At 48.6% G+C, this 21855-nt stretch overlaps 1 protein-coding gene across 1 annotated transcript; it reads right to left on the bottom strand.

Annotated features, from left to right (window-relative positions):
* Positions 1–252: 252 nt before the first annotated feature.
* Positions 253–20971, bottom strand: LOC115100954 (synaptosomal-associated protein 25-like). The gene is made up of 8 exons (XM_029620073.1): positions 17085–20971; positions 15908–16019; positions 15274–15315; positions 5770–5818; positions 4670–4787; positions 3035–3169; positions 2245–2389; positions 253–1492 (listed from the first exon to the last, which is right to left on the bottom strand). The coding sequence occupies exons 2-8, from the start codon at positions 15959–15961 to the stop codon at positions 1424–1426; spliced, it is 612 nt and encodes a 203-aa protein (XP_029475933.1). The 5' UTR covers positions 15962–16019; positions 17085–20971; the 3' UTR covers positions 253–1423.
* Between the last annotated feature and the right edge of the window lie 884 nt (positions 20972–21855).

The following is a 21855-nucleotide window of genomic DNA, read 5'->3' as shown; positions in this document are numbered from 1 at the left end:
CACTCTATTCACCTCCTTAATATATCCCCCCCAATTCACCTCCTTCCTCTACCCCCAAAAGTAGTGATTGTCCTCCTCTCCCTTTCCCTCCCTCCCTCACCACCACTTCAGATGGAAATGACTCATCTTCTCCCTCCCCTGACAGTGCCATAGCTCCTGTGCTCTCTCCCCTCCGCAGTGCACTGTCTCCCTCTTTCCTCCCTGCAGTGGCCGCTCCATCCCTGCCTGTAGTTCAGTGGGTCCCTCTTCCTACTCCCCCCCCCCCCCCTCCCAGTACTGCAATGGATCCGGTATTCCTGTACTTTTCTCTTGCTCAGTAAATCTGGCAGACCAGAAGTGATGCTACAGTCTGCTGGCATAAGCAGTGCGTTGGAGGGGCTCGGAGAAAAGCATCAGGTGCCATTCGGCTGGGGTCACCCCCAGGCCTAGATGGTGCAGGGATTCAGAATATGCTCAAGCAAGGGATCAAGCTGGGGAGCGCGGGTACAGCAGGAGACCGGCCAGGCTGACGGGTACTGCAGGAGGTACCAGTAATCAGAGCTGGTAAAGCAGTGCTGCTGGTGTTGGGGGAAGAAGCAGTTTAGCAGAGGACTCACTGGGCTGGGGAGAGGGTGGAATGGGTACAGCAGAGAACTGGCCGGACTGAGGGAGAATAAGTAGAGCAGAAGGAAGGAACCAAGATGAAGAGAGCAGCTACAGCAGAGAGAACGGACAGGCTTGGAGTGGTGCAGCAGAGCGAGCTGAATTGAATGGCGGTGGGGAGAGCAGGTAAGGCAGAGAGTCTGGATGAGCTGAATCGAGTGGGGGTGGGGAGAGCAGACACAGCAGAGGGACCGGGCAGGCTTGGAGTGGTGCAGCAGAGAGATTGCATGAGCTGAGTTGGGGTGGGGAGAGCAGGTACAGCAGAGGGACCGGACAGGCTTGGAGTGGTGCAGCAGAGAGACTGGATGAGCTGAATTGAGTGGGGGTGGAGAGAGCAGACACAGCAGAGGGACCGGACAGGCTTGGAGTGGTGCAGCAGAGAGATTGCATGAGCTGAGTTGAGTTGGGGTGGGGAGAGCAGGTACAGCAGAGGGACCGGACAGGCTTGGAGTGGTGCAGCAGAGAGATTGCATGAGCTGAGTTGAGTTGGGGTGGGGAAAGCAGGTACAGCAGAGGGACCGGACAGGCTTGGAGTGGTGCAGCAGAGAGATTGCATGAGCTGAGTTGAGTTGGGGTGGGGAGAGCAGGTACAGCAGAGGGACCGGGCAGGCTTGGAGTGGTGCAGCAGAGAGATTGCATGAGTTGAGTTGGGGTGGGGAGAGCAGGTACAGCAGAGGGACCGGACAGGCTTGGAGTGGTGCAGCAGAGAGATTGCATGAGCTGAGTTGACTTGGGGTGGGGAGAGCAGGTACAGCAGAGAGATTGGAGTGAGATTGGTCCCTCAGGCATTCTTGAGAATTTTCTTCGCTTTGGTGTTGGCCTCTCGGATGCGATCCTCGTTTACAGTGACCTGCGGAGAGAAAGGCGGAGAGGCAGTGAGCTCACATGGGGACAATCTCAGCAGCTTCCCTTCATAGGAGGCTAAAGAAGAGAGACCCCTGGATGACTCCTCTCACCTTAGTTTAGTTACTTGAAATCCCCTCTTTCCTCATCCCTCAACAGTGATTATAATTAAAACCCATATAAAATGCAATCATAAAATCTACAATAAGAACAACATGTTCAGGTTATTCTCAGCCCTGCCCACAGCCCGATATAAGTCACACACAGAACAGTAACAAAACAAAAATGAATCGGCACACTTGCCCGAAGACCTGAAGATAAAACAACGCCTTCCATCGCTTACAAAAGCACGGACAGCTGTTCTCTTTTCTAAGATCCTTGGGAAGCTCCTCCCATCGGAAAGGGGGCCGGATAACTAAAGGTGGATAACAAGCAGCCAAAAGCCTTCATAGGGTTCTGGATAAAGTTCCCAGATGACCCCAGTCACCTCCTCCATGATTACAGGAGGCTGGCGTGAGCTCCCCCCCCCCCCCCCCCCAATCCCGGACAACTCCCTCACCGTCTCCATGATCAAAGGAGACCAGAAACCCCCCCCTTGGATGATCCCTCTGGCCCTTCCCTTCATAGAAAGGCCGAGTGCATGGACTTCTCCCTCACCTTCTCCATGATCAAAGGAGACCAGAAACCCCCCCCCCCCTTGGATGATCCCTCTGGTCCTTCCCTTCATAGAAAGGCCGAGTGCATGGACTTCTCCCTCACCTTCTCCATGATCTTGTCGACCTGCTTGTTCTGGATGTCAATCTCGTTCCCCACGTCCAGCGCCATGCTCCGGAGATTCCCGAGGATGCTGCCCACGTGACCCAGATTCTCCTCCATCTCATCTTCCCGGGCATCGTTGGTCACCCTGAGGCCAAAGAAACACCAGAGCCTGCTCTTAAGCATTGACCATCAATTGCCCTGAAACCCAAAGACAGCAGCACCGCTTAGCGCCGACCATCATTTCTTCCCTGTAGCTGGTCAGGCCTTGCGGGGGCAGATCTCACCTGCAGGGGGTAACAGAGCTGCTAGGGAAGGCAGGGGAGGGGGAGTAGGAAGACGGGTCTCACCTGCAGGGGTAACAGAGCTGCTGGGGAAGGCAGGGGAGGGGGAGTAGGAAGACGGGTCTCACCTGCAGGGGGTAACAGAGCTGCTAGGGAAGGCAGGGGAGGGGGAGTAGGAAGACGGGTCTCACCTGCAGGGGGTAACAGAGCTGCTGGGGAAGGCAGGGGAGGGGGAGTAGGAAGACGGGTCTCACCTGCAGGGGGTAACAGAGCTGCTGGGGAAGGCAGGGGAGGGGGAGCAAGGAGACGGGGCTCACCTGCAGGGGGTAACAGAACTGCTGGGGAAGGCAGGGGAGGGGGAGTAGGAAGACGGGTCTCACCTGCAGGGGGTAACAGAGCTGCTGGGGAAGGCAGGGGAGGGGGAGCAAGGAGACGGGTCTCACCTGCAGGGGGTAACAGAGCTGTTGGAGAAGGCAGGGGAGGGGGAGGAGCAGGGAGATGGGTCTCACCTGCGGATGTAGCCACCGCTCATCACCATTTGCTCCCGTTCGTCAGTGACTCGGGAGGGCTGGGAGGAGATCACCCCATCCTGTGTGTTGCCCCAAACTGCCTTGTAGGCTTCGCTAGACTTGATATTCTTCAGTCTTGGGTGGAACATAAAAGAGGATGGGAGGGGAAAAATTATCAAAATGTTAAGGGTGAAAAAATTACAGTTTTCGGATGAATTAACTGAGCCCTTCTCCAGTGGCTCTTTCCCCCGTGGCTGCTGGTCTCACCACCCCCTGTGGTCCGCGCTGTTGTTGCTGCTGTTTCATTTCATGTCCGTCCTCCCTATAACATTAATGCTCCCTGCCCTCCGCCGCTCCCCCCCCCCCCTCCAGCCCCCCATTTCTCTCCGGTGATGAGCTGCAGCCTCAGGACAGCTGCGGGGGAGGCATCTCCCTCCCTATTCGCTCCCGCTTGGCATCTATTCCTGGCCACACAGCACAGGGGCGGACGGGCTTGGTAATGCTGTTCCCATGGAAATTACAGGAGATTTTAGGGATCTCCCAGCAAGATAAATAGATGCAGGGGCTGCACACGTCAGCACTTTAAATAACACAGTGCAGCCAGAGGATAAAGAATACCTAAGGCACTGCAGGTCTCTGCATGGGCAACAGTAGCCAGCTACTGCCCTTCAGCTTTCAAAAGCCTCTCAGACTTGGTCGTTTGTGTTAATTGTTTCTGTGAAACTAGATTTTTGGGGAACTTCTTTACCTCTTGGCCACTCAGCGCTATGGAAAAAGCTGGGTTCTCATGGACTTAAGGTGTCCCCACTGTCAGGGCCCCAGCTGGAAAAGTAGGACCTGGGTGATCTCCTCCTTGCGACAGGGTGTATTATAGTTTCTGCCTGCTAGCGTATCTCTGAGAAAGGCTGCAGAAGTCTTTAGGGGTGTGCATTCGTTTCCTACGTATTTGTAATCCGCAACGTATAGGGCCATATTCGTTGTATTCGTGGGGGAAGCGAAACGTATCGCGATTCCCCACGAATACAACGAATCTTCGCCAAATTATTCGGCCGTCTAAAGGAGCCAATTTAAACAAACCCCCCACCCTCCTGATCCCCCCCAAGACTTACCAAAAGTCCAGCGGGGGTCCGGCAGCGATCTCCTGCACTCGGGCCATCGGCTGCCAGTATTCAAAATGGCGCCGATAGCCTTTGCCCTCACTATGTCACAGGGGCCGACCGTCGGCCATCCATTGCTCCTACCATGTGACAGGGGGCTGACCAATGGCACCAGTAGCCCCTGTGACATAGAAAGTCAAAGGCTATCGGTTGGGATTCTGGCAGCTGAGGGTGTGCGTGCAGGAGATGGCTCCCGGATCCCCTGCTGGACCACCAGGGAATTTTGGTAAATCTTGGGGGGGGGGGGTTTGTACTTAATTCAATTTTAGCCAGGAAACGAATAAGAATTAACGCATGTATGTATCGGGGGGCCCCCCTTGCCGAATGCAACATATCTGCCCCCCCCCCCCGACAAATATGAATCCCGAATGCAACGTATGGCGTCCCTCTGCACATTGCTAGAAGTCTTACGCCCTGACAGACCGGGCAAGTCACACATAACTGGCTGCTACGCCTCAGCCTCTGCTCTGGTACTTACTTATCACAGGGACACACACACAGGCCACAGCATTTCCCCATGTCTGTCAAATTTTTTTCAGCTTCCTTCATGTCCTGGTTGATCTGGTCCAGACCCTGATCGATACGGTCCAGCTGTTCTGGGCAAAACAAGAGGGGGCAGGTGAGTCTCTGGGGCAAGATGGATGGGGCATGCGAGCCTCTAAGGTAGGACAGAAGAAGGTAAGTCTCTGGGATAGGATGGGGGCAATTGAGTCCCTGGAGAAGGATCAGGGACAGGTGAGTCTCTGGGGCAGGATGGACTCAGGTAAGTCTCTGGGGTAGAACAGGGTTGTTGGGGATCTGTAGAGAAGGACCAGGGATAGGATGGGGGTAGTTAAAGTTCAAGGACTGAAAAAGCTGAACAAAGAGAGAGTGTTACTTAGTCTCCTGTGATCATTCTCTCTCTCTCTCACACATAAAAAAAGATTTTGTATTTGAGCAGCAGATGGCACTACAACACCCCCCCTACACACAGACAAATGTGCGTGCACACACATACACCACCCTCTCTGCGTGGAAGCCACATGCTTACGCTGATAAAACACAAGCGATGGATCAGCCACCTGCTCACTCTCTGGAGAAAGGTTCCCTCTCATGTGACAAAAATGCTGACAATTCTGCACGTTTGCTCCTCTCAGAATTCCCTTCTGCTAGAGCCAGGAGTGGGCAGCTCCGGTCCTGGAGTGTCACAAACAGGTCTGGTTTTCAGCAAAGCCACAACGAATATGTCTGAGTTATATTTGCATGCACTGCTTCCATTGTATGCAAATATATCTCGTGCATATATAATTGTGGATGTCTTGAAAACCAGAATTGTTTGTGGCACGTGAGGACAAAAGTTGCCTACCCCTGTGCTAGAGTCTTATGGACATGAGGGAACGCAAAGAGCGACATCTCTCAACTCTCCACCTAACGGCGTCAGAGAAAAGGAGTTTCAGGAGGACTCAGCAGAGAGACGAGAACACTTCTGGCCGTCTGCCAGTCTCGCATCTGCTTGCTCATCCAGCATGCCCTCCCCACCTTCCTGAGAGTTTGTGTGGTCCTCCCCCCACCCTCTCTCTCTCTCTGTCCCGTTCTCACCTCCTTGCTCATCCAGCATCACCAGAGTCCTGATCCCGGCATCCTTACTCTATTACCAGAAACAAGAAAGAGAAGTCAATCACAGGGCCGCCAATGAATTCCTGAGGGCTAATAACATAGTAGCACAGTAACATAGTAGTTAACAACAGAAAAAGACAACTTGGCCTGTCCAGTCTGTCCAGTTATTCTTGTCCTCACTGCTAAAGATATATCCCAGCTGCCATCCACAGAATGTGACCACTTGTAGCATATCATTTCCTATGAGGACAGTTTATCTCTAGGGAGCTGTAGCTTTATTTACATAATTGCAAATTTTTTTATTTTTAACTTTATATTTTATTAATTTTGAAAATAAAGTCAATTAAGAATATTTTGTTACAGAAGCTCGGGTGCATTCCAAACATTACTAACATACAAAAAGAAATACAAATAGGAAACCATCAAGTCCTAGAATATCACCACATTAAACCCACAAATATAGGGGGCAGGATCATAAACATGGGAGATCATCAAAGAGGAAAAACAATTACAAAGAAACTGGAATCTAGGTCTGGCACGACCTAAAATGACTTTAGGTTTGCTTAACACTGTATCTAGCTCAGGCACTTTACGGCTATCTAAAATTGATCTCAGATGCTCTGGACAGAGAAAACATATTTAAAGCCAAAATTATATTTAATCACACATTTACATGGCTAAATGAACATGAAAGAAGCACCTAATGTGCGAACATCCTATCTCATTCCTAGGAAAAGCTTTCTACTTCGCAAAGAAACTCCAGCCAGATCAAGACAGATCCATATTCTTTGTCCTAAAAATAATGCATTCATCTTACGAAAGTATAAATGCATCATAATCATTCTTAAATCTTTTTCAGAAAACCAGAGAAACTAACATGTATATGACTGCAAATTTAACAATCCAACAATAAATGGACAGTGGTTTACTTTATTTATATTCTGCTTTTTCAGGCACTTTAAAGCAGATTACATGCGGGTATTTCCCTGGTGACGTGGCTTGCCCAAGGTCACAAGAAGCAGCAGTGGGATTTGAACACTGGTTTTCCTGGTTCACTGGTCTAACCACTAGGCCACTCCTTCACTCTGCTTTATTGATTCTACTCAGCCTAAGTCCAGTTGATTGCTAACAGCTCTGCGCAGCCTGAGAGAGAAAGCCCAGTTATGGCCAACCTGCCAGAAAGACTTGGCTAACCCCCCATTTTGTATCCCGCTAGACCAATCTAACTAACTACCCCTCCCCCTTTCTCTTTCCATTCTTCCTCTCAAGCTGGAGCCTGCTGCTTCCAACCTGGGTCCCCCATGGCCTCTGCTCCAGGCATTCACCACTTTTTCTATGGGGAAAAACATAAATTCCTGACCTCTTGTTCTAGACTTTCTTTCCAATGGAAACAGTTTACTTTCAGACATCTGAATGGCTCTCCTCTCCTAACATATATTTAGGTCTTTAGTTTTAATCTCATCTCGCAGGGCTTTGGGAGCAGATCCTGCACCATTTTGATGGCCCTGCTCAGGACCACTTCCAGTGTCTATCTTTCCATAGGGAAGGCCTCCAGAACTGGACACAACACTACAAGTGAGGTCTCACCAACGTCCTGTATTGTAGAATAATCACTTATTGATTTAGGGGCGGATTTTAAAAGGGTTGCGCGCATAATATACGTGCGTAACCCTTTTAAACCTGCTCCTGCGCGCGCCGAGCCTATTTTGCATAGGCCCGGCACTGTTATGTTTCGGACGGCCTTCGGAAGGCCTTACATTCTGTTATGGGGAGCGCTGGGAGAGCAGTCCCCCTTAGAGGGAGTGTGCCCTTGAGCCCCTGGCACAATCCCAGGTGGATCAGGACCGCGCCAAGGGTAGGTGTAGCATGTGTCAGCGTGGGTGGCGAGAGACGGCCCGATCCCCAGCCAGACCTGCATGCCTCTGGAACCAACTATGGAATGTTGGTAATGAACAATCCTCCGACAGTTCCCGGCCCTTTCGGACCTGCCACTGGGATGGCAAAAGGCAGCAGGCCGGACTCAGGGCATGGGCAGACGGAGGTTCAGGCACAGAAGATGAAGACTCGGGAACCATAGACTGTAGACGTAGACTCAGGAACCTGGAAGGTTCAGACATTAGCACGGTCCCTCAGGGCGCCCTACACAGCCAGTACCACTGGTCTGGTCACTGACCACCCTGTCCTACATCTGCAGGAGCGGAACCAGCGCAGGACGAGAACAAACGAAGGTTCAGGAACTGAAGACAAAGGCTCGGGAACTGTAGACTGTAGACATAGACTCAGGAACTTGGAAGGTTCAGACGTTTCCCTCAGGGCGCCCTACACAGCCAGTACCACTGGTCTGGTCACGGACCACCCTGTCCTAGATCCGCGGGAGCAGGACCAGCGCAGGAAGGGGACGAGGTACTGCACACCAGCAGTCAGGAGTGAGGACTGGGAAAGGAACAACAGGAACCAACATCAAGGAACATCAGGAATGTGCAAGACACCGGACACCAAGCTGGAACGCAGGCCTGACAGAGTGCTGGAAGAGGAGACCTCCAGAGATGAGTAACTCCAATGGAAGGCAATACATGAGTGCTGGAGAAGAGCTTTTATACCTCAGGAGCAGGCAATTGGCTGGGAGGAGTCCAGATAGGCCACACCTCTCTGGCCCTATAAGAGTGGAGAGGAGCCGCGGGCCCGCCCCTTAGGAGAAGGGCATGGCCCACACCAGAGCATCCAGGCTGCAGTGGAGTAGGCCTCGGGTAGGCCTTGCTGACACCGAAGGCCTATCAGGCTGTGGAGCAAGATCCAAAGGATTACTCAGGCGAGGCCCCAGCTTCGGAGTGGCCTCCAGAGAAGGTGAGAGGCCTCCCATGGCACAGCTACGGGAGGAATGGTAACAGGCGCAACTTATAAAATACAGGTGAGGGAGTGATTTAGATAGGGCTGGGGGCAGTTTAGGTAGGGGAAGGAAGGGAGGGGAAGTGGGGGGGGGGGGGGGGTCGGAAAGAAAGTTCCCTCCGAGGCTGCTTCGATTTCAGAGCAGCCTCGGAGGGAACGGGAAAAGCCATTGGGGCTCCCCTAGGGCTCTGCGCGCGCAAGGTGCAGAAGTGTGCACCCCCTTGCGCGCGCCGACCCCGGATTTTATAACATGCGCGCCGCTGCGCGCGCATGTTATAAAATCAGGTGTAGATTTGTGCGCGCCGGGTTGCGCACACAAATCTACGCCCGCGCGTAGCTACTAAAATCTGGCCCAATGAGTATAAATACCGCATGCCTATAGATTGGAAGTAAATGAATTGTGAGAAGGAGTAAGATATATTGGGATTCAGGTAAGCAGAGAGCGCAGCCCTTTAGCTGGGGCCAATCTTGAGAAGCTCATGGACATAAGAAATCAGAAGAGTTCTACAGTGGAAGCCCAGCAGAAGGCCTGGATAAACAGACAAGCTATTGCAATAATTAGCTAGCTTGAAATCATTGGATATAAACAGTCCCCCTGATTTCCTATGGCAAATGTTTCAAGATTCTGTGGCAAGAGCTACCAAATAAGATGGCAAATTTGCCTAATTTTGCATATATTTGCATGTTGATTTATGTACATTTTAGTTTATTAAAATAAAGTCCTTTTCTGACATTTCCGTGTCCTCTTAATTTAGTTGGTTCTTTTTTTGGGGGGGAAAGGGATCTTAGTGATGGTACTGGGAAGGGAGAAGGAAGATAGAGGGGAGGGAAATCTGGGAATGGGGAGAGAGAGGCGATACAATTTGGCGTGTGGTGAGCTTTTTGATGCAGTAAATCACACTATTTTGCTGTCCCTGCAATAGTTTGGTTCCTTTTTAAATGGAAGGAAACAGCAGATCCAAATTGGTGAGGTTAGTTCTAGATGGTATGATATTGATCTGCACTGTCCTCCGCCCTCTTCACTCTCTGTCTTGCCCCATTGCGAAAGTTGTTAAAGGAATTGGGTCTCACATATTTCATCTATGCAGACGATGTACAGATCTATATGCTGTGTGATGAGGAATGGTAGGTTTCCAGTGTCTTTTTTTCAAACATGTATTATCACTGGTTAATAAAGAATGGATTTGTTTTGAATCTCACGAAACAAAACTAATGTGGGTGGGGTTACCAGCACTAATCTCAGAGGTACCTCCAATTATAGTTGAGAACAATGTTTTACCGATTCTAACAGGTAAAACATATGGGAGTCCTACTGGACTCTCAGCTTGCCATGCACTCTCATGTTTGCCAAGTGGCTCAAGCTTCCTTTTATAAGTTAAAGATGTTAAAGCCACCTAGACATGTCTTGCCGAGAGACATGTTTAGAACTGTGCTAGGCTCTGGTCCTAGGTCAACTAGATTATTGCAGCTCTCTTTATGTGGGTTTACCTAAAACATTGTTGCATGCACTGCAGTTGATCCATCATGCTAACACATGTATCCTTCTGGGATTACGCCAGAGTGACCACATTAAGGGAGCTGCATTGGCTGCCGGTGAGGTTGAGATCCAAATTTAAGATTAACACTATAGCGCATAAGCTTTTGAGCTTGGTTGAGAGATGCGTCTTACAAAAGAAGTACAGACCTGGTCGTAATTTACGATCAGCTAACAAAACATTGTTGAAGGTAGCAGCATATAATGCCCATCATGTACAAAGAACCAAAGCTAGGGCTTTATACGTCTGATACTTTCATGCAACGCCAACATTGCTCTCTGCTTCAATGGCAAGAGGTAAAGGGGAATTGGACTCAAACAGCAACCGAGAGGCCCGACATTTACAGTCTGGGAAACAGATAAGCATGGGGTAACCTGCACAGCGCGGCAGATACTACCATAAGTTTGCTGGGCAGACTGGATGGTCCTTTTCCGCCGTCACTTCTATGTTTCTCTGATGGCCAGACTTTTATGTCTGTGTAATTTTGAGATGTTATATATGTGATGTGCTGTATTAATTAGGAATTGCTGTAATCTGCACCGAACACTCTGTGAAGTGGAGGGAGCGGAACAGAAGCCTTTGAATAAATAAGTAAATAAAATCTCAGAAAGGGACTGATGGAGAAGGAATCTCAGGCAGGAGGAGGAGAAGCAGAGAATTTGGAGGGAGCACCTTCACATTGCTCCCTTACTCACGCTCCGATCCTCCCAGCAAGAATTCTTAGTGCTCCCTTCAGCCAGGGAGATTCGTTTTGAGAGAACCGGGGAGATTTGATTTTCTTCCTTCAGCCCCTAATTTTTGGAACTCGCTGCCCCTTTCCATACGGCTGGAGAAAAATTATTTAAAATACAGACCGGTCCTCGTGACGTCCCTCTTTCTCAAGGCCTATCCATCCAGTCAGTTTCTCTCATTTTAGTAATTCTAACAAAGCTTTGTCCACCTAGTTAATTCATCTTAGTTTAGTTATTTTATTTTGCTCCGATTTTTTTTTTTTTACTGTGCTTTCTTATTTTCCAACCTATGTTTTATTTCATTTTTAGTCCACCATCCAAAAAACAAAAGGAGCCAATCAACTGTTCAAATATAACTCACCCACCAACAAAATAGATCAGTGATATCTGATGCAATCCCTATTAATTACCAAAATACATTTATTGTACCGACTTTGAATATTTTGAAGCTGGTTTCGTATATGGTGTAGTGTTTAGAACTTACACTCCTAACTTGTTTGAAGCTTGTGTTCTTAGTCTATTCTTAAGGTAAGAGTGATGCTCATCAACCTTCACAGGCCAAACAACCAGGAGTCACCCATTCTAATCGTTTACCAGCATTAATCCCAACCTTATTTGCTTTTTTTCAGAATTTTTTGTTGCAGTAAAAACAGGAACGGTACTTTGAAACAACTGCACAGGTGCATATGTACACGTGTAGGCCAGCTCACGCCAAAGGATGCAGCCATTTTATAACATGCGCGCATATATGTGCGCATGGTATAAAATAGGCTGTACGCGCAAACATGTGCGCACAATTTTATATGGATGCGCGCATGTGCTCACATCCCTATCAGTTACAATATTTTCTTATTTTATCTTAGAACAAATAGAAGACGCCTGATGCAGGCGAAACAACGCCGAAATGCTGCAGCGTTGGGTCTTTCAATGGGTCACGCCGTCTTTGTTAGGTCAAGATCAGCATGATAATTTCATCAAGCCTGTGGGCTTGTAATGTCTCTTTGGAAAGTCTAGGACATATGGGTTCTTCATGCTCTGGATATTTAAGAGAAGACTAACACCATTGCAAGATAAGTTTTTCTAGATATTTATTTATTTAACATTTTTCTATACCGACCTTCATGGTAATAACCATATCAAGTCGGTTTACCTAGAACAGGGAGGAACTTTAACAATAAAGTATGCTTTCATTCTAAGTTTTTACTGCAACAAAAATAAAAAAAAAATAAAATAAGGTTGGGATTAATGCTAGTAAACGATTAAAATGAGTGTCTCATGGTTGTTTGGCCTGTGAAGGTTGATGAGCATTAACTCTTATCTTAACAATAGTCTAAGGATACAAGCTTCAAACAAGAGGTTAAGCTCTAAACACTACACCATATATGAAACCAGCTTCAATATATTCAAAATAGGTACAATAAATATGGTTTGGTAATTAATAGTGATTGCATCAAATATCACTGTTCTCTTTTGTTGGTGGATGAGTTATTTTTATTTTAGCCATTATTTTATTTGTTTTTTTGATTATTATACTATATTTTAGTTTTCAAAGTTAGCATTATGAATTTTTATTCTAACATCACTCTGTTTTAAATGTAATAAGATGCAATTAATCAAGAAAATGAATAAACATAAGCACGGAAAAGAGGGCGGATAGGAGGAATCAGGAACCTGAGAGAAAGGGAATAAGTGGAGACAGAGGATCAAGGGGCTCCTGGACTGAAGCAAGGAACTCAAGATCACTCGTACCCCTCCTGTTAATCCTGCTGATCCCTTCTGTGACAACCCTCTGCTCCCCTCATTCACAGACCCTTCCATCCCCTTTCTTTCTCTCCGCACCCCTCCTCCATTCCCTCACCCACCTCACTCTCTCTTGCCCCAATCCTTTCGCTCGCTCTCAGTCCTCCCCTCCCCCCTGCACCCTCTCTGATACACTCATTCACTCTTGCCCTTATTCCCTTATTTACTCCCCCTCCCCCCAACACCCATTCCGATCCCCTCATTCATTCTCCCTCACCCCTACACCCTCTCTGATCCCTTCATCCCATCATGCACCGTGTCCTTGGATTTCTCCACCTCCGAACATGCATAACTCTGAATCTTTTAGCACTGAAATGTAACTGCAGCCGGCCATTCCTTGAACTTTCTTATATCTCATTCTGCCTCTTCCTTCGGTGATGTCCACTCTGCTGCATATCCTCCTCTGCAATATTACTCACAAAGATAGGGGACAGAACCGGCCCAGAGGCAGTCCACACATCTTTCTTTCTTTCTTTCTTTCTTCAGAGAGCTATTCTATTTACCACTACCCTCTCTTATCTAGCACTCAGACAGTTTCTAACCCAGTCCATCACCTTAGATCCCACCCCCAGGCCGCTCAGTTTGTTTAAGAGCCTCCTATGCAGGACAGCCCCAAAAAGCTTTGCTGAAACCCACATCCAGCGTCCACCTCTGATCTAATTCTTTAGATCTCCCTCTGGTAAACCCACGCTTCCTGGATCCTGCAGCCTCTCAGGCTCAAGATGCTTCATTAGCCTTTCGTTTCCAAGATTCTTCACAAATTTTCCCGTGACTGGAGTCCCATTGACCAGGCCGTAATTTCCAGCTTCCTCTCTGTTAGAAAAGGAATGTCTGCCCTTCCAGTCCCGTGGAGCTGCACCTACTGAGCAGGCCCTTCAGCGGAGCCACCAGAACCTTTCTGAACTCCCTTAATGTCCCAGAGTGGATCCCATCCGGCCCCATGGCTTCGCCCACTTTCACTTTTGCTAGTTCAACGCAAACACCCCCTTCCGCAGACGGTGCGGCATCTTCCACCCACCCCACTACCACCATACGGATCCCATCCCTGCCAACACCTGGCGAACCTTCTTCACTCCGGTGAATTCCTAGCGGAAGAATTTGCTTAGCGTTTCTGCTTTTTAACTTGTCCGCCCCCCTCCCCCGTTCCTAACCCACACCTACACGTTTCTCCTCAATCTTACAATGCTGAGCCTTGTTGGAAAGGAGGGTAAGAAATGTGAGTAAATAAAGAAATATACACATCTCACCTCTGCCCTTCCTCCTGAAGAAAGTCTTGCCACCTCGCCTTACCTATTTTTTCTTCCACTTGCGCCTCTGCCATGCTGATTACTGCCTTTGCCTGCTCCTGTCATCTTAATTAGATATTCCTCCCTGTGCTCCTGCTTCTGAGATCCTTGACTGCTAATCTTTCTGCCCTTACTTATTCTGCCCCCCTCTTTCCAAAGCCCTATGGGTTTCTTCTCCTCTTATTTTGTTAGTCGCTCACTGAAACCCTTCCCACCCTGCCCTTCCCTCTTTTCACCAGTGCTGGCATTTTTTAAAGCCAGGACTTAGGGTTGTTTTTTTTTTTTAACTGTTTGCTTCAGGAGTTCGATTTTTGAGTGCTCCCTCTCTGCTTTGGCAGCAACGTTCCCTGTAAGCTGTTTCATGGCCTGTGTACGTGTACCCCCCCCCCCGGGGAAAACACAGCACGCGCACTAAAAAGGAAAATAGAGCAGTGTGCTGAAGATGAGTGCGCACAAATTCCTGCGCTACGTTGCACACGAGAGCACTTTTGCGCACACAGCCCATAAAAAAAAATGTAGAGGGACCGTTGCATGGCGGATACATTGAATTATACCCATCGGATGTTGATCACTGGTGTTCAGGTTGCCGCCACCCTCCTCCGTTCCTGACACGTCCAGCATTGCATCTTCCCTCGTGGGCTCTGTGGCCCATGCGTCTGAGGAAAGCCCCAAGAAGGAAGTCTGAGATCTCTCTGCTTCTGATGAAGTCCTCAGACAGGATCGTCCAATTCACATCCAGCAGCTTAATATCTCCCACCAACAGTACTCCCCCTCCACACACTCACACACACACACTCACACTCACACACACACACTCACACTCACACACACACTCACACACACACTCACACACACACACACTCACATACACACACACACACACACTCATACACTCACACACACACTCACACACTCACCCACACACACACACACTCACACACACACACACACACACACACACACTCACACACATTCACACACACACTCATACACACACACACAAACACACTCACACACACACTCACACACTCACACACACTTTTGGATGCCTTTTTGACCAGTTCTTCCACCTGAGTTGGAGGTCTGTACACTACACCGGTATAGATAAGCAGTTGCTGGGACTGTGCCAGTCTGAGCCTCCCCACGGCACTGCCTCCTGTGCTCGGGAATTTGACAGAGTGAGCTTCCCCTCAGCAGAAATCAGAAAGTGTGGCAAAACCCCTTGACCATAATCGTCTCAGATCTTACCTCTTCCACCATCTGCACCATTCGTCTTGTGCTTTCCAGAGACTGTGCAAGGACAGACGAAGAAGAGGGGAGAAGATAAGAGAGAAAAGCAAGCTATTAGCAGGCATGAGCGAGTTCTTAAGATTTCTATGCCTGATCTACCTTCTTCCCAGCTACACCCACCTACCTCCTGTTTTATCTATGCCAAGAGTGATACGCATGGTATACATTCAAGAGAGTCGGGTGGGAGACTGGACTGACTGACGGAAGGACTGATGTATAGGTAGCTAGAAGAATGGATAGATGTATGGGAGGCTCGATCAAGGATGAAGCGGGCTCTACATTACTTTATGTCTTCTTGTGCTGCCAAGTCCATGGCCTCAAAGCACCAAATTGTGGGCCTCTGAGTACCAGGGCCTCCCCAAGTATCAAGGGCCACATGTTCCAACCTCCCAGATATTGGGACACCAATTACTCGCCTTTTAAATGATGCTCCAGCACCTCGCTTGCTAACAAGGAGCCCCATGCCTCTTGTCTCTCTGCCCAAGTGGGATCTACTCTGCCAGCTTTCCCCCCACCCTGCTTGTGCTGGCTCCACCCAGGAGAATTTCTGTCCCTTTTAGGAGGTGGAAGGAGAAAAGCTGAAGCCGCTCACCTCATCGGTGACCTGATTCACCCGCCGCTGGATCTCCTGATGCTCGGATTCCATCACACCGCCACCCGGTGCCACGCGCTACCGGTCCCAAGAGCAGGAAAACCTGTACGAACTCCAGGAAGGGAAAAGAGAAGAGCAGCAAGCATGACCCAGAGAGAACGTACACATTTCTGGCACTTTGTGTATTCTGCCGTCAAGCAAGTTCTTATTTCTATAGAGACCATGGCCCTCCCCCTCCCCCTCTCCCTCAGTGGGAGATTAAAAAAAAAAAAAAAAGACAGTTTCCCCCCCCCCCACCCCCCACCCCCAAGGCTATGGAAAGGCAAAAGAAAAGGGAGCAGAGAAAGAAACCATCTTTTGGAGCAGGGGTGGGAGAAATCCTCTGCCCTTGCTCATTTCCCCCCCCCCCCCCCCCCCCGGCACACTTAAACTTTCATCTAAAGTCGATCCCAAGGTACAATCTATTCTCTGGCTCTTTGGGCTTGGAACTCCATCAGTCATTGGGTCGTCATGTTCTGCCTTAAAGCATCCATTTCTTGCCATGCGTACGTTTGCTCTCCACCATGGCATATGGGGTACAACGTAAGAATGATACCATCTTGAATTGGCGGCAGACAGGGCCCCAGTGCGGGCACAGTATAAGTAGGAAGTACATGCTACCCTGCCCAAATTCCACCGGCTCCTGGGCAACCTCGCTTGGCTTTTTCTCCTACAGCCCACGGACGCCACCTATGTCTGACTAGCTTGCCAAACGCCAAGTGGAGATAGAAGGCTCATTGCGGTGCCACCTTTACATTCCAGCCCTGCTGCAAACGCCGCTGGAGGGCACATTTCTGCATCTTTTGGAAGGAGATAAAAACATGCAGTGGGTCACCCCGTCTGCAAATCGTGGGCGGAAGAAATGTGACAAATATGAGTTAATAGCAGGGTGCGCGCTCTGTCACAGAGAAATATTAAGGAGGATACATAAGGAACACAAAAGCTCTGGGACTTGGAAACGGATAATTTGATGGCTCTGCACTGCTAAAAGGTCCCTGGTAATTTGTCACAGCATGATGCTTACAGAATCACTGGAGAAAATCTCAAAACTCACAACGGTGAGTTTTCTCTGTCTGTGATTATGGGTTTGTTTTTTTTAACCTCCAGGTCCAAAATGCAGCCTGCTCAGGACTCTCACCTGAGGGGGCAGCAGGGCCACACCAGTTGGATTTGGCCTTGTGGTTTATTCTCTACCTCCACGGTGCAGAGCTCGGGTTCCACGTGTATCTGGAGTGGTGGAGGAAGGGAAGAATTACAACACCCAGGAATAGTGAACAAAAACAGAGACTTGCTGGAATTACTGAACCAAAAACCTGGGGGTTTCCAGGTCTGGGGTGTGTCTTTTGTCTCAGTACTGGAAGTAGTAGGGGATGCTGCAAGGCAAGATTGAGGTGCACTGGCAGAGTTGTGTGTTTGTGGGAGGCAGGGGAGGTAATGTTCTCAGTACTGGACTATATGGAGGTGCTGCAAGGCAGGGATGAGGGACTCTCGGTACTGGAAGAGCAGGGAGTGTTGTAAGGGCAGGACTAAAGTGCATTAGCAGATGTGGGTGGGTGGGTGTGGGGGGAGGGGAGAGGGTTGTTTTTTTTCTCAGTACTGGAATAGCAGGGGATGCTGCAGGCCAGAGCTGAGTTACATTAGCAGCACTATGGGGACCAGGGCAGGAGGAGGATTCTCGGTCATAGAATAGTATGAGGTACTGCAGGACAGGACAGAAGTGCACTAGCAGAGTTGGGTGTAGGAGGCTCCCAGTCCTAGAATGGCGAGGGGGGGGGGGGGGGGGGGGGGGGGAATGCTACAAGGCAGGACACAGCTATGTGTGGGTCTGATATTGTAATAGTGGAACAGCAGGTGTTGCTTGTGTGGGGGAGGAATGGAGAGGTTTGGGGACTGTGGGTCATCACGGAGGGGCAAAGCACACCTGGTGCTGGGGGCGGTCATCAATACAGTAAACCATGAGTGTGGAATTTCAGCTGACAAACACTGTTGATGGCAGTAATTATGGTTTTAACCAGCTGCTAAATGGTGTTAATTGGATTCTGCAGTACAGACACAAACAGCTCAGAAAGGAAAAAAGAAAAGGAAAATTGTTTAAAAACTGTGTATAACCCAAACCTTGTATGTTCTGCATATCCAAATGCTTATTGATTAATAATAATAATAATAATAATAATATACCAACATATGAGTGTAGTACTGAAGGTAAAAAGTATTTCTATAGATTTAAGATTGTGTTATAAGGCTTTGTCCTAAGACAAAATTAATGCATCTATTACTACTGCCGCCTAGCACATGAACCACGTTATCAATGCTATTTAAAACAGCACACAGAGAGAGCCCCATCAGAGACTGGTCAAGGTTCCCCTGTTCTCCCTCTTCCTCATTCCAATGGCTTCACACATTTAACCTTTAGGAATTAAAAACTCATTGCAATATTCCCTGTCTTTGTACCGCTCTGTCAGCACTTCCCACACGGTTCCATTCTGTTCATCCTGCTGTAAGCTCCCCTGTAGCCAGAGCTCCTGCACCTTTCCCTAGAGCACCACCTGCAGGGAGAGGCTGGGACTGCAGGACCTGTGCGCTCCCCCACCCGTCTCTTTTTATTGCTGACTGAAGCCAAGATTGGAACTCCCACCTGGGAAGGGGGGAATCTAAAGGCGCGGTAGCTCCCCTTGCAAACATCTTGCCCTCTTTCATTTGTTATTTACCCACCCAGGGCAATCACAAAGTGCTACGCTCTCCAAATTCTCTCACTGAGAAATAGCCATTATATGAAACCTGATTTTTTTGTTTTGCAAGGTTTGACTTGTTTTGTGCATTACTGAGATCACCCATTTTGTGGTTTTATGTCTCTTATTTAGGAAGCACCTATGGCTTTGCCTGCACTGAGGACCTATGCTGAGAGCGAAGTGGACAGGTGTACTGTGAAATCTTTCGTACCACGCGATGTTTTTCTGCCCTCGCCCAGGAGGGAGCAGGAAGGTCCCAGTGCACCATTACCTCACCATGAAATGAATTACGGATTGCATTTGAAAATAATAAAGGTTGACTCCAGTTCTGTCTGTTATCCCTCCTACCGCCCCACCGCTTTGTTTGAATGAGTACAGCTTTAAATGCAAAGCTAAACACCTGCAACTTGGCATGGAGTCATCGCTTTCTTGTCTCACCCCTTTTGGGGAGAAAAGAGATTATGCTGCCTCCCAGGACCGGGAACGCGTGTGTATTAGGTGGCCGAGTAGCCTCCTAGTTAATTGATTTAACAACCAGAGATCTAGGTTCCAATCCTGCCACTCATTGTCTGATCCTAAGGAAGTCACTTCTCTCAGTGAGCTTTTCAGTCTGTGATTTATTCTACATACCGACAGTACTATGGAACTACTATTGTGCTTTGCTGTAAATGTAGGATGCTTTTCAATAAAAGGGATTACAATTTTGGATTTAGGGGTGGGGGGCAATGGATTTTTAGGACAGTGGAATGGATGACTGCCTGCATAATCAGCCAGAGGGAAGAGTGGAAAAGGCTGGTAGGGAAGGGCTCAAGACAGCAGGGTATGTAACTGGATAATAATGGAAAGGGAAGAGGGACAGAGGTTGTGGACGGGGGGAACTCAGAGAAGAAAATCACAATTAGGAATCCTAAAATTAATATAACCGAATACTTTAGTAATGTTGGTGCTAACAGTAGTACTGGCACTGACTAATAACACTAGTACCAATACACACTAAACACCTGTAAAACTAATACATGTTAATGCTTATAGCAAAAGTTGTACTAATCCTTGCACAAGAAGAAGTGGCATCGCTAATACTAGCCCCAACAATAGTCCTACTATTAAAAATTACAGAAATAATATTTGCACTGGCAATACTGCTAATTGCTATATTTGCATTAACAATAGGACTGACGCTACTATGTTTATTTTTACTTCTTTATTTATATAGCAACCTACTCAAGGGCGCCGTACAATATCAAAATTAATAATGCATATAAGAAAAACTACATATAAACTAACAAGAACTAATATTTGCAGGCACAGCAGAAATAATACTAATATTTGCACTATTGCAAATACTAGTAATATTTGCACGAGCAGCAGCAGTAACAACGGCACTAATGCACGCACAAGCATTGGCAATGACAGTGATGCTTGCACTGTTTGCATCTGATTGGTAATTATCGGAATACTTGCAGCAAGTGGCACTAAGGCTTGCACAAGCGCTGGTAACTATATTGATACCTGATGCAACAGCGGCTCAAGTGCTGGTGTCAGGACGAGGACCCCAGCACTCACTTTAGTAAGAACTTTCTCCCCCTCAGCCCCGGCAAGAGCCGCCCCCGCCCCCCGAAACTCCGCTTCCCCTGGCGACAGGGGCGGGGCCCCTACCTGCCAGCCGCGGGTCCCCTGCGCTGCTCCGGCCGCCGCCTCTCAGCATCTCCCGCCGCCGCGCCAGCTCTTCAGGCTCCCTGGGGACCGCCGCGCTCCCATTGGCCGCCCCTCCCCGCCTGGGAGCGCAGGGACCGCCTGGAGGCGGAAACCGAGCGAGCTGAGGATGCTGTTACCCAGGGCAACGGGGCCGCGCGGGGAGAGGAGGAGAGGAGAGGAGAAGAGATGGGGAGCATTGGGAGGGAGAGAGAAAGTGGGAGGAGGAGGGGGGAAGAGGAACTGGGGTTGGTACAGCAAGAAGAATGGGAAGAGAAGGAAGGAGAGAGAGAGAGAGAGAGAAAAGGGGAGCCCAGCAAGAGGCAGGGAGGAGGTGAAAGAGGAAAGACTAGGCCTCAGGGCACAGCTGGCAGAGCCTCTGAAGGGAGGGCACCATGCTCTGTGACAGGTATGAGGACAGGGGCCCCATGCTGTGTGCAGCAGTAGGCATTAGAACCTGCAGCCCCTGGCAGTTGGATGGCTCAGAACAGGTTTACAAGTTTCAGATTAAGCCATTTGAAACTTTACAGTCTTGGGGGCAGATGCAATAAAAAATGTGCAGAAAGCGGGCGCTGAGTGTTCAGCGCCCGCTTTCCTAACACACACCCAGGCACCTCTGCTGGGGAGACATGCAATATTTAAATTAGGGGTCACGCTGCCAAGGAGGCGCTAGGGAGAGGTCGGCTGTCCGTGAGTTAAGAAAATGGATGCAGAATTTATCGGCATTCGTTTTCCTAACCCGTGCACAGCCACGGGTTCAGAAAACAGTATTTTCTGCTTTTCTGTACAACTTTTTGGGGTGATAGATTTGCATATAATGGAGTCAGTGCATGCAAATCTCTCATGCATATTCATTGTGGATATCCTGAAAAACTGACTTGCTTGTGGCTCTCAAGGATCAGAGTTGGCCACCCCTGGATTATGATATGCTTTCTTTTATTTTCCATTCCTTTCCTAATAATATCTAAGATTATATTTACTTTTTTGACCGCTACCGTGCACTGGGCTGAAAGTTTAAAAGTATTGTCCACGATGATTCCAAGATCCTTTTTCTGGCTGGTAATGCCTAATAGAAAACCCAACATCATAGATGTATAGTTTGGATTATTCTTCCCTATGTGCATCACTTTGCACTCATCCCACAATAAAATTTAATCTGCCATTTAGACGCCCAATCCCCCAGTCTTTCAATGTCCTCTTGCAATTCCTTACAATGGGCTCGTGAACTAACAACTTTGAATAATTTAGTGTTATCTGCAAATTTGATCACCTCACTCATTACTCCAGATCATTTATGAATATATAAAAAAAACCCCACCAGTTCCAGCACTGGGCACTCCACTATTTACCTGTCTCCACTGAAATTACTATTCATAAGCTTTCGAGGACAGTGTCCACTTTTTCAGATGCATCTGATGAAGTCGATTCTGTCCTCGAAAGCTTATGCCTCAACAAATTGGTTAGTTTATAAGGGGCCACCTGCCTCTT

This window comes from Rhinatrema bivittatum, chromosome 11, assembly GCF_901001135.1.
Source record: "Rhinatrema bivittatum chromosome 11, aRhiBiv1.1, whole genome shotgun sequence".
In the NCBI taxonomy this organism is placed as follows: domain Eukaryota; kingdom Metazoa; phylum Chordata; class Amphibia; order Gymnophiona; family Rhinatrematidae; genus Rhinatrema; species Rhinatrema bivittatum.
This window is presented reverse-complemented; position numbering and strand designations above follow the sequence as displayed.

Coding starts and splice junctions, on each gene's coding strand:
- LOC115100954 (XM_029620073.1), bottom strand. CDS start 15,961: ATGGAATCCGAGCATCAGGAGATCCAGCGGCGGGTGAATCAGGTCACC. Junction 5,819..15,273: donor TGGTGCAGATGGTGGAAGAG/GTAAGATCTGAG, acceptor TTCTGGTAATAG/AGTAAGGATGCCGGGATCAG. Junction 1,493..2,244: donor TCGACAAGATCATGGAGAAG/GTGAGGGAGAAG, acceptor TTCTCTCCGCAG/GTCACTGTAAACGAGGATCG.